This window comes from Ichthyophthirius multifiliis (assembly GCF_000220395.1).
Source record: "Ichthyophthirius multifiliis unplaced genomic scaffold scaff_1120509251185, whole genome shotgun sequence".
NCBI lineage: Eukaryota > Ciliophora > Oligohymenophorea > Hymenostomatida > Ichthyophthirius > Ichthyophthirius multifiliis.
In genome coordinates, this window is record NW_004086122.1 from 26,114 (window position 1) to 38,474 (window position 12,361).

Below are 12,361 nucleotides of genomic sequence, written 5' to 3' on the forward strand. Positions count from 1 at the left end.
TAAAATATTTAAAGTTAAATAAATTAAATATTATATTTATAAATAAAAAAATTAATAATAGTCTTAATTAATTACAATATGTATTTTAAATTTATAAATTATATAAATATATTTTATTTTAAATTTAGAAATCTTATATAATGAATTTACTTTAAAACAAAAAAAATTATAAGTTCATAAAATAGACTTTTTATTAAAAAAATAAAAATTTTTTGACTATTTATCTAAATTTTATTTAGATTTATGTTAGTATTAAGAAATAAAAGTAGTTTTTTTTTTAAATACTAATCTTAATCTTTGATATGATAAATTAAATAATAAAATGTTTTTTTTATAAAATAATATTAAATAATAATTTAATGTTTCTTTTTTTATAATTATAATATATTATACTTTTAATCTTTTTATATTAATTTTATTTGTTTTACATACTTAATTTATTTTATTGTTTATATAGACATTATTTTTCTATTTATTTGATATTATCATATATTTTATTAGATTTTTTTTTATGTTTTATTTTATATTATATGATTTTAATTGTTTTAAAAACATTTAATAAACTCTTGAAAAATTAAATATATTAGTTTATAAACTAAACAATAAATTGGATTTATATATTATTATTAATTTAAAAAACTAAAATTAGCAAATAAAACTTTTAATTTCTTATAACAAGATTATTCTTTACAAATATTTAAGCAATATTTTATAAGTAAATAATTTACATTCAATATAATTAAATTATATATTTTTTTTTTATAAATAAAATACTAATTAATATATATATTATATTATATTAAATTATAATTAATAATATTATTTTTATTAAATTTTTTAGAAAAATTGATATTATTATAAAAAATTTATTAATATGTTTATAAATTTATTTATTATAATCTTTAAAAATTATTTTATTGTGTTATTTTTTTATTGTTAAAAAATAGTTTTTTTTTAATATTATATTTTTATTTATTTAAAAAAATAAAAATAATTAATAATTATTATAAAAAATTAATACATTTTTTTTAAAAAAAAATAAAAAAAAAAAATAAAAAAAAAAAAAATTGATTATTTTTTTTTTTTAAAAAAAAAAAATCTATAATAAAAACAAAAGTAAATTTAAAAAATAAAATAATCCAAAATCAAAAATAATAAAAATGTAAACTTCAAAATAACCATAATATAAAGAAGAAGCGATACCATTAATAATATATAATACAAGCGATTAATGTAATTACCTAAAAAATATATAAAAAAATAATAATAATAATTAACAAAAAATAATTAAAATAAAAATATATAAAAAAGGTTATTAATTAAATGATGAAGCAATAGAATTCATATAATAAGTACCAGGTCCTATAGGTGTAATAGGAGTAGCCGGAATGTATCGTACAGGAAAGTCTTATTTATTAAATTAAATGCTTTTGTAAAGATCAGATGGTTTCGGTGTTGGCCCAACAGTTAATCCTTGTACAAAAGTAAAAAAATTATTTATGAAAAATATATTTTTATATATATATTATAAATTAAAATAGGGATTATGGATATGGGGAACACCATTAATATATCAAAATGAAGAAGGAGAAAATATATATATATTAATAATAGATTCGGAAGGAATAGGAGCTTTAGACGAAGACTCTACTCATGATTCTAGAATATTTGCACTAACTATATTATTAAGTTCATGTTTTATATACAATTCTATAGGCTCAATTGATGAAAATGCAATTCAGAATTTATCCTTAATAGTAAATTTGACAAAAAATATACATATAAAAAGTGGGTAAAATGATGAAGTAGACTTCGAAGATTATTCTTAATATTTACCATGTTTTTTTTGGGTAGTAAGGGATTTTTCATTACAATTAATAAATACAGAAGGAGAAAAGATTACATCATAAGTATAAATAATTTTGAAAAAAAATATATTTAAAAATCTAAATATATAAATAAATATATATCTAATTATAAATATATATTTATATATATATATATTTATATTTATATATATAAAGGAATATTTAGAATTAGCTCTTTAACATTAGAAAGGATTTTCTGATAATATAGAATAAAAAAATCGTATAAGGAGACTCTTATCAACTTTTTTTAAAAAAAGATTCTGTTAAACCTTAGTAAGGCCATTAACTAATGAAGAAAATCTTTAAAATTTAGATAAATTATCATTTAATGACCTTAGAATTGAATTTTACGAATAAATTTTGAATTTAAGAGAACAAATAATGACAGAAATGAAAGCAAAAACATTAAAAGGGAAAACTTTAAATGGAGAAATGTACACTGTATTAATTAAAAGTTACGTAAATGCAATTAATAATGGAGCTATCCCTAATGTAGAAAATGCCTGGATTTATATATGCTAAAATGAATGTTATAAGGGATAAATTAAGGCTTTTCAAGTCTATGAGTAATTCATTTAGGAAGAAATTATGTTGCCTTTAAATTTTTAGGATTTAAAGTTTTTACTTAAAAAAGCAAAAGGAAAGGCCTTAGAAGAATTCAAAAAAATAGCTGTTGGTGATAAGGATTTATAGAAAAAATTCAAAAATGAGGTCATTAAAAGAGTTAAAGGAAAATAGATAACTCTAGAAGCAGAAAATGAAAAGATTGGTCAGAAAAATTGCAATTAGTTTATCTTTAATGAGTTCTAGAGTATTGAAAGGAAAATGAAAATGAATGAGTATTAATATTTTGGGGAGTTTTAAAATGATTTAGGACTTTTTTTATAGTATTTAGTAGATAATGCACCTAAATGTGCCAATTATATGTATATTATTTATGAGTTTTTAAATAAAGCAGCTAATGAAGGTGCTATTTATTTCATTAAACATAATAATCATGAAAATTAAATATAATTGTTATTGAAAAATGAAATATAGAAAAAATAAGAAATGGAAATAACTGAATTAAAATATAAACTTAATTTAGAAAGTTCAACATATTAGTAATAAATAAATATATTAGAATAAGACAAGATTAATTTATAGACTAAAGAATAAGTATAATATATAATAATATTTTATTATATAAATGAAATATATGTATAAATTTGTATTTTTTTAAATAAATAGATATATAGAGATGAAATAAATTAATTGAAAATAGAAAAAGAATAATTTGATTAGGAATTAAATGAAAATATTAAAAAATAAATATAAGAATTCTAAAAGATAATAAATGAATAGAAATAAAAAATTATAATATTACAAGAAGAATTAAATGAATCTGAAAGGACTAAAAAGTTAACACAATCTGAGTATGAAAAAGATAAGGTAATATATTTAAATATATATATTAATATAAATATTTATTATAATATATATATATATATATATATATATATATTTATTTATATAATAATAGGCCTTATTAAATTAAAAATTAACCTATTATGAAAAATAAATAGAAGAAATGAATAAAAAAGAAAAAGAATAATAAAATAATTTTAAAAATATAATAAAAGATTCTAATTAATAAATTAAAGATTTAAATTAAAAATATGAACATTAAATTAAAAACTTAAATATAAAATTGTATGAGTAATAAGAAAAAATATCAGAATAGGATGCCGAAATAAACTAAAAATAATTAAGATATGAACAAGAAAAAAAAAAATTTGAAATTAATGAGAATAATCTTACTTAATTATTGGAAGAATCAAATACATCTATACATTAATTATAATTTTAAATAAGAGAAATGAGAAAATACGATGAATAATAATAATAGTATATTTAAAATGATATAAATAAAAATAACTTTGAACTTTAAGAAAAAGTAATTTATTTTGAAGAACTTATTAAAGAAAAAGAAGAGACATTAATAAATTTTAAAAATAATTTCTAAAAAGAAAAAGCTCTATATTAATAAAAATATGAATTCTTATAAATGCAATTTGAAGAAACTAAATAATAATTAGAAGAAAATAAAAAAGCACATGAGTCAATAATGAAAGTAATTATATAAATATAAAATATTATATATATAAATATATTTATATATATATATATATTTATATTTATATTTATATTTATATTTATATTTATATTTATATTTATATATCTATATTTACATATATTTTAATATATACAAAATATAGGCTTTAGAATCTTCCAGTTTAGATTGCTAAGGTAAATTTGATAATAAGTAATTATAAGAATTAAAAGAAAACCATAATAAAGAAATAAAAGCTTTAGAAAACGATTTCGAAAAAGCTAGAAAACGATATATTTAATAAATTGAATAATTAAATGAAAAAAATAATGACTTAGAAATAAAGGTATATATATATATAAATATTTAATATCAAAATAAAATTATAGTTAAAATTTGAAAGTGCTGATCTTTAAAAAGTACTTGAATAATTAAAGGATAAAAATTTATAGTCATAAAATTAAATAGAAAAACTATAATAAAGAAATTAAATATTAGAAAACGAAAGAAATACAATAATAAAAGAAAACGAAGAGAAATATTTTTCTAAAATAAGATAATTAGAAGATGAAACTGAGGAAATAAAATTAAATGCTGTTAAAGAAATTCGAGAATCATAATAAAAATCAGAAGAAAACTTACTTTAATTAAAAAATATATACAATTTAGAAAGAGAAACATTAGAAAAAAGAATACAAGAAGAAAAAGAAAAATAAGATAAAAAGCATTAATAAGCATATGATGAATATTAAGAATAAATAAGAGAATATTAATCTAACTATGAAGAAGTGATATTTTATATATATATATATATATATATATATATATATATATATATATATATATATATATATATATATATATATATATATATATATATATAATAAATATTAGTATATATACATTTATATATATAAATAAGGAAATAGAAAACCTTAAATAAGATTTAAGTCAATAAGAATAATAATACCATGATTTAGTTTAATAATATGAACACGAATTAGCTTTAAAATAATAGTCAATAGAAACTTTAGAAAAATACATAAAAGAAACAAAAGAAAGTCTTATTAGTATTTAATAAAATAATAATAGTACACTTGAATAATATGTAAATAACTTCAACAAAGAGAGGAAAAATTTAATGTAAAAAAATGATAATATAAGCCAATAATTGTAAAATAAAGAAAAAGAATTTATTTCTGTTTAATAAAAAAAAGAAAATATTGAATTATAATTAAAAAAAAAAGAATAAAGTGTAATTTAATTAAAATAGGAAATTTCTAATTAAAGAAATTAGCTCTAAAATTAATTAGAAGAATTAAAACATAAATATGATTAATAAAATGAAGAATTTGTATCTTAAAAAATTGAATTTTCGAAAGAAATTGCTTTATCTAATTAAAGAGTTTTTTTATTTATAAAAATTTCATTTTATAGATATTTTTTATTTTTTATTTAATTTTATTTATTAACTTATATATATGAATATTCATATTTTTATTAAATTATTATGTTTATTTTTTATTTTAAATAGAACGATTTTTTAACCAAAAAAAATGAAGATTTATTAAGATAAAATTAAATAATTACAGTTAATTATGAAGAAAAATTAAGTATTTTATATATATATATATATATATATATATATATATATATATATATATATATATATATATATATATATATATATATATATATATATTAATTAAATAGAACTTTTAAAAAGCGAAATGAATTAAGAACTAAATGATAAAACATTTTCATTATAATAATAGAAAAACTAAATGGAAGAAAAATACGAAAAAGTTAGAAAAACCTTAAAAGAAATCGAAGGAACATATAATAAACAACTTTCTTAAATGGAGAAAGAGAAGTTAATATATTAAGAAAAATTGGCAATATTAGAATAGAAAAAATCTGAATAAGACCTAAAATAATAATCAGGAAATTAAAATTATGCAATGCAAATGTTTTAATTAAAAGAATAACTATCCATAGAAAAAAAATAATTACAAATTGAGGCTGATAAATATAAATAAATTAATCTATAATTGGAATAAGATAAAAATGAAATAATAACTAATTATGAAAGAGATAAGGCTTTATGGGAAGGAAAATTTACTTTTTTAGAATAATAAAAAGAATAAGTAATTTTAAATATAAAAATTAAATATAGTACTATATATATTAATAAATATAATATATATATATATATATATATATATATATATTTATATATAATTTTTTTATTTATTCATATATATATATTTTTTAGGCTAAATAAGATTTAGTTGATGCTCTTAAAAAATTTGAAATGACTTTAATTCATTTATAAAAAGCAAGGAATAATGAAAAAGATGAAAATTCTAATAATTTGAATGAATTACTAGTTTCTATTGAAAAAAAATACTAAAATTAAATTAATGATTAAAATGATAACCATTTAATTATTGTTTAAGATTATGAAGACAAAGTCTGTATTAAAAAAAAAATTAAAAATCTTTTTTTTAATAAAAATAATAATAATAAATATAAATATAAATTCATTTTATTTAAAACTTATTTATTTATTTTATAGATAAGGAAATTAAATAAAGAATTAAAATAATTAAAAGAAAGTTAAATGTTTGAAAAACATGGAAAATTAGGAAATTAATTAATGATTGAAAAAAAAATGTAAGAATATATAGAAAATGAAAAAAGGCTTTTATAAGAAATCGAATAATTAAAAACAGAAAAAGAATAAAAAGTAGTTATTTTTTTTTTTTCTTCTATTTATAATATATAATTTAAATATATATATAGAATTTTGAATATTAAAAACAATTAGATTATGAAAAAGATAACTTTAAATAAAAAATTAATGAAATTAAATAAAAATATAAAGAATCTGAACAAAAAAGAAGTAATTTAATATTCGAACATGAAAAAGAAAGAGCGAAATGGAATTTAGATAGAGATCATTTATTAATTTAAAAAAATGAATGTCAAGAATAAATTGAAAAATTAGAAAAAAAAAGAGATATAGTACTAAGGGAAAACGAAAAACTAAAAAATGAATCACGATTATCAAGAAAATCTGTAAATGTAAATGGAAATTTAAATTAAAATAATCAAATTTTAAGTACAAGCAAAAATAATAATTTAAAAAGAATAGGAACAAATACTTCTTAATTAAGTCCGATTTCTGGAAATTCAATATAAAGTAAAAATCAGGTTTTGTAAGAAAATAGTCTATTTATTAATGCTTAAAGTGGATTTTAGTAATAAGATAATGATTATAATTATGATAATTTAAAATAATAATAGTAATAATAAATGAGTTAAAATATATATGACATTTAAGATAATGAGTTTTATGAATAATAATAATAAATGTATTTATAGAAATAGAGTAAAACAATGCTCAAATAATAATAAATATAATAATAATAATAATAATAATAATAATTTGAATAAGTAAATAAAAGTTAATTTTTGAATAATTCCCATAAACTTTTTGATGAATCTTAGTTTTCGGTCAATAATACACTTTCTATAGAAAGATTTAAATATTTTTAAAATTGATAATTTTTTATATTAAAATACATATTATCTATATAATAAATTAAAGATATTATATTACATTTATATTTCATTTTTTATATTTTTTTATTTTTACGTATTTTTTTAAACTTCATCTATTTATTTTTAAATTTTATTTATTAAAAAATAATATTTAATTGAATTAATAATATATAAATATTAAAAACTATCATGTAATTTTAAAACGGTGATTAATATAATGGCGAATTCGATTAATAAACATTTAAAATGTAAGGCTAAGGTACATACACTTATAAAAACGGTTCCAAATATACTGGATTATTTAAAGATAACAAATTTAATGGCCAAGGGCTTTTAATAACACCTTAATTTAAAATAAATGGCGTTTTTTCCGAAAATAAAGCAAATGGATATTGCACAGTTGAATATACAAGCGGAAGTAGATATTCAGGGGAATTATAGAACAATTTAAAATAAGGTAAGGGTGTTTTAATGGATGAAAATATAATATATGAAGGTGAATTTAAAAATGATAAATTTCATGGATAAGGAAAAATTGCATTTAAAAAAAGCGGTATTAATTATACAGGCGAATTTAAGTTTGGAAAAATGAATGGGAAAGGAATTTTTATAGGAAAAGATTATGTATATGAAGGAGAATTTTAGGACTCGAAGAAAAATGGGAAAGGTTAAATAAAATTCAAAAATGGAGATTTTTATAAAGGTGAATTTAAAAATGATTAAAAATAAGGATTTGGTGAATATATTTATTCAAATGGGAGTATCTATAAGGGATTTTTTGTAAATGATCTAAAAGAAGGGAAGGGCTTTCTGAAAATTAATGATAAAGAAGAATACGAAGGGGAGTTTTTGTAAGGGAAATTTAATGGGAATGGTAAATATAAAAATAATGAAGAAAATATTGTCGTGGAAGGATTTTTCAAAGATAATTATGTGAATGGAATGGGGAAAATTATACATTATGATAATTAAATCAAAGAAAACTTCAATTATTATGAAGGATAGTTTGCTTTTAATAATAAACATGGGCCATGTAGATTTGTTCTTTAGAAAAATAATTAAGCTATAGGAGTTTTTACAGGAGAATTTGTATATAATATTGAAAAAAATTCGATTTCTAATTATGGATAAAGAATATGAAAATATAAGTTTATATATATATATATATATATGAATATGTGTATCATGTATTTAAAAATTATTAATATTATTTTATTTTAGTAAAAATTGGTACATATATAATAATAATTTATAAAATTCTAAATTTAATATAGATCATTTTATTATTTATATTTATACTATAATTTTTTATCCTTAAAATCATAAATTTGGGATATATATTACTATTATTAATTTTTTGTTATTATTGTTTTTTCTAAATGGTTTTTTTAGAAATTTTGATTTTAGTTTAATTACATTAAAAATTTTATTTATTTAAAAGAATTGATTAAATATATAATTTATTTTGTTAAGTTAGTATTCTTACTTTATTTTTTTATTCAATTAAATATGTTAGTTTCTTCTCTTTTTAACAAAAAAAACTTTTCAAGTTTATTAAAGTATTTCTTAATGTAAAATTTCTAAATTATAAAAAATAAATGAAATTTTATAAAAAAGTCTAAATTTAAGTGTCTATAATTTTTGAAAAAAAAGAAAGAAAGAAAAGGAAATATATATTTGCTTAAGAAACATTAATAACAGAAGCTATAAAAACAAAAGTTATTAATAGTCTATAAATGAATAATAGTCTTATACTACTTAATAAAATATATTTGATATTTTATTTAAGTTTCATTAAATTATTAAAAAAAAAGAAAATTAATATTTTCATATTATTTAACATAATATAAAATTGAATTTATTTCAATAATAATTAAAGATTTATAAATTTTCTAAAAATTTAAATATAAAAATAATAAATTATTTATTAAATATTTATAATAATATAAACTATATTATTAGCTTATATAATAAAAATAAATAAAAGTATATTTCATTATTAAATCTATAATTTTTTATTTTTATTTATTTCTAAAGAAAAAAATAAATATTGTAAAATAATTTAATTATCATTTTATTTTAAATAAAACTAACTTAATTTTAACGAAAAAATAACAATAAAAGTTTTCAAAAACAATTATTAAAAAAAAAAAAAATGAATAGAGCCTAAAGTGCATATTCAAAAAAAAAAGGGAATAATGTATAAAGTGAACAAAAACAATCTACATAGCACACATTTCATTATAATATTTTATTAAATAAGTAATAAATATAGAATAACTTTAGTTACTAAAGTGATTATTTACAATACAACAATAAAATAAAAAGAAAAAATTAAAATTCTGAAAAAAAAAAAACACTATAAAATAAATAAGACAATAATATTTAAAATGTATAGTAAGACTTAGTATTGAAAGTAAATAATTTTTTCAAAAGTGGTAAAACAGTATTATAGGAAAACTAATTTTAATAATAATAATTAAAGAAATAAAAAAAAAATGAAAATAAAGAAAAATATAAAATAGTTTAAACAAAAAGATTAAATCTGAAAGAAAATGCAATAATTTTAAACGAAAGTAAATTTTCGACAAAATAGTTACAAAACGAAGATTAATTATATTCAAATAAAGCTTTAAAAAAAAAAAATTATTAAATTCCAACCAATAGATCTTCTTCTTCTTCATATTAATTAGAAAAACATTTCTAAAGTAAAGCTTTGTTAAATTAAAAAAAGAATACTTCTGAAATTTAATAACCTATAAAAAAAATTAATAGTAATAATAATAAAAATAATATTCATATTTCTATAGAAAACTTAGCTTAAAAAAATTAAAATAATATTAATGATATTATTTTTTAAAAAAAACTATAAAATTAATCGGCTAAATATTAATAAAAAAATATTTAAGAAAAAGTAGAAAATTGCATATAAGATTATCAAAAATTTACTAAACTAGAAAATAATGAATCTGATATAAAATAAAATAATTAATATTTTTAATAAAAAAATAATGATAAAAACATATATAATGATAAAAATAATAATAATATAACCTATAATTAATTAAGTGATAATAATATTTAACTAAATATAAAAAAAAACAGCAAATAAAATTCTCCTTTATAAAAAACAATTTAAAAATAACCTTAAAATTTGTTAAATTTTATAACATAAATAAACTATCAAAACACAAATTAATAAAAATAATAAAACTAAACTCTTAAAATAAATTCAGGAAATCATAAAAATCATCTATATTATATAAGTAGTGTTATTTAAGGATTTAAAGAATCAAAAAATGAATAATATAATATAATCAGAGAACATTTAATTAATACAATATAAGGAATTTAATATGCTAAATTATCAAAATTACCCACAAAAAAATAAATTGATTAGAAAAAAGTTTATATTCCTATATAAAAAAATTGTATGTATATTATATATCTATATAAATATATATTAATTATATATTTCAAAAAATAGTTAAATAAACTTTGATTTTTGATCTTGATGAAACTTTAATACATTGTAATGAAAATACATAAATATAATCTGATGTAATTTTAAATATAAAGTTTCCAACTGGTGACATTATACAAGTATTTTTTTAAGAAAATAATAATAATCATAATATATATATTTTAAAGGCTGGTATTAATATAAGACCTTATGCGATTGAAATATTATAGGAATTAAGTAAAATTTATGAAGTTATAGTTTTTACAGCAAGTCATAGTTGTTATGCGAATGTAGTTTTGGATTATTTGGATCCTAAAAAATAATATATTACATATAGATTGTATAGAGATAATTGTATATAAGCCTAAGATTCGGGTATTTATATAAAGGATCTGAGAGTTATTGCAAATAGAAAACTTTCTGATATGATTATTGTTGATAATGCAGCGTATTCTTTCAGTTATTAAATTGATAATGGTATACCTATATTGCCTTTTTATGATAATAAAAATGATAATGAGTTAAAAAGTTTATAAAAGTATTTAGAATATATAAATTAAGGTAAAGATTTAAGAGAAATCAATAAAAATATGCTGAAAATTAAAAATTTCGCTGAATATAATGATCCAATTTAATTGCTGGAAAATCTTTTTCCTGAATACCTAGAATGATATTATATGAAACTTATTAATATAAATATGATTTTTTTTGTATTATTTTATATATATTTATATTTATATTTATAAAAAATAATATATATATATATATATATATATATATATATATATATATTTAATTATAATTTTTCACATCTTCATTATACTAATTTGAATCTAATTTTAATATTTTATTTATTGGTTCATAAAATTCATTTTCAGCTTATTTACAATTTCTTTCATTTAAAAAAGCTACTCTATATAATTCCAAGTATTATTTTTCTTCCTCATTTAAAACTTTTTTTTATATTTATATTTTTACATATAAATTTATATTTATATATTATTATATTTTTATATTATCTATTTTACTTTTTATTTATTTTTCGTATTTTTCTATTGTAGTTAAAGCTTAAGATAATTATAGTTGAAAATCTGTAATTTATTAATTTGCATTTGTTAAATTGCCATTATTAGCATTAATTTCATTTTCGTATTTCATTTATGTTTTTTTAAGAACTTATAAAAAATCCTAATATTCATTTTCTTAGACTACTTTTTTAATTTTTTCTTTAATTTAGATATTAATCAAATTATAAGTATAAAAAAACATATTTCTAGTTTATTCAAAACTTATTTTTTTAAACGGAAAAACTTCTTATATTTAAGATACATCAAAATCTAAAAATAAAGCTTTTTATAATTATACTTTAAA

The 12,361-nt window shown here is 15.7% G+C and overlaps 2 protein-coding genes across 2 annotated transcripts, besides 24 other annotated features; both read left to right on the plus strand. All coding sequences in view use genetic code 6, as the record gives it.

Annotated features, from left to right (window-relative positions):
• Nucleotides 1-864: 864 nt before the first annotated feature.
• Nucleotides 865-915: a microsatellite.
• Nucleotides 916-1,030: 115 nt separating this feature from the next.
• Nucleotides 1,031-1,065: a microsatellite.
• Nucleotides 1,031-1,067: a microsatellite.
• A 93-nt stretch (nucleotides 1,068-1,160) lies between these two features.
• IMG5_156230 (hypothetical protein) lies at nucleotides 1,161-7,527 on the plus strand (the record flags this gene model as incomplete). Its single annotated transcript, XM_004030593.1, has 14 exons — nucleotides 1,161-1,233; nucleotides 1,312-1,484; nucleotides 1,542-1,910; nucleotides 2,025-3,026; nucleotides 3,099-3,299; nucleotides 3,391-3,981; nucleotides 4,127-4,306; nucleotides 4,350-4,748; nucleotides 4,883-5,365; nucleotides 5,495-5,573; nucleotides 5,674-6,107; nucleotides 6,236-6,433; nucleotides 6,539-6,712; nucleotides 6,766-7,527. 14 exons carry the CDS (start codon nucleotides 1,161-1,163, stop codon nucleotides 7,525-7,527), a joined length of 5,118 nt encoding a protein of 1,705 aa, XP_004030641.1.
• Nucleotides 1,244-1,310: a microsatellite.
• Nucleotides 1,263-1,301: a microsatellite.
• Nucleotides 1,951-2,021: a microsatellite.
• Nucleotides 1,963-2,018: a microsatellite.
• Nucleotides 1,963-2,020: a microsatellite.
• Nucleotides 3,303-3,383: a microsatellite.
• Nucleotides 3,310-3,384: a microsatellite.
• Nucleotides 3,487-3,551: a microsatellite.
• Nucleotides 3,987-4,038: a microsatellite.
• Nucleotides 3,987-4,105: a microsatellite.
• Nucleotides 4,017-4,098: a microsatellite.
• Nucleotides 4,758-4,876: a microsatellite.
• Nucleotides 5,164-5,230: a microsatellite.
• Nucleotides 5,580-5,662: a microsatellite.
• Nucleotides 6,118-6,191: a microsatellite.
• Nucleotides 6,140-6,200: a microsatellite.
• Nucleotides 7,370-7,411: a microsatellite.
• A 246-nt stretch (nucleotides 7,528-7,773) lies between the features above and the next one.
• On the plus strand, nucleotides 7,774-8,202 carry IMG5_156240 (phosphatidylinositol-4-phosphate 5-kinase, putative; the record flags this gene model as incomplete). Its single annotated transcript, XM_004030594.1, has 1 exon — nucleotides 7,774-8,202. A coding segment is annotated over one exon (429 nt), but the record flags the coding sequence as incomplete, so codon positions are not given.
• A 1,810-nt stretch (nucleotides 8,203-10,012) lies between these two features.
• Nucleotides 10,013-10,051: a microsatellite.
• A 478-nt stretch (nucleotides 10,052-10,529) lies between these two features.
• Nucleotides 10,530-10,580: a microsatellite.
• A 1,129-nt stretch (nucleotides 10,581-11,709) lies between these two features.
• Nucleotides 11,710-11,782: a microsatellite.
• Nucleotides 11,783-11,976: 194 nt separating this feature from the next.
• Nucleotides 11,977-12,009: a microsatellite.
• Nucleotides 12,010-12,361: the final 352 nt, after the last annotated feature.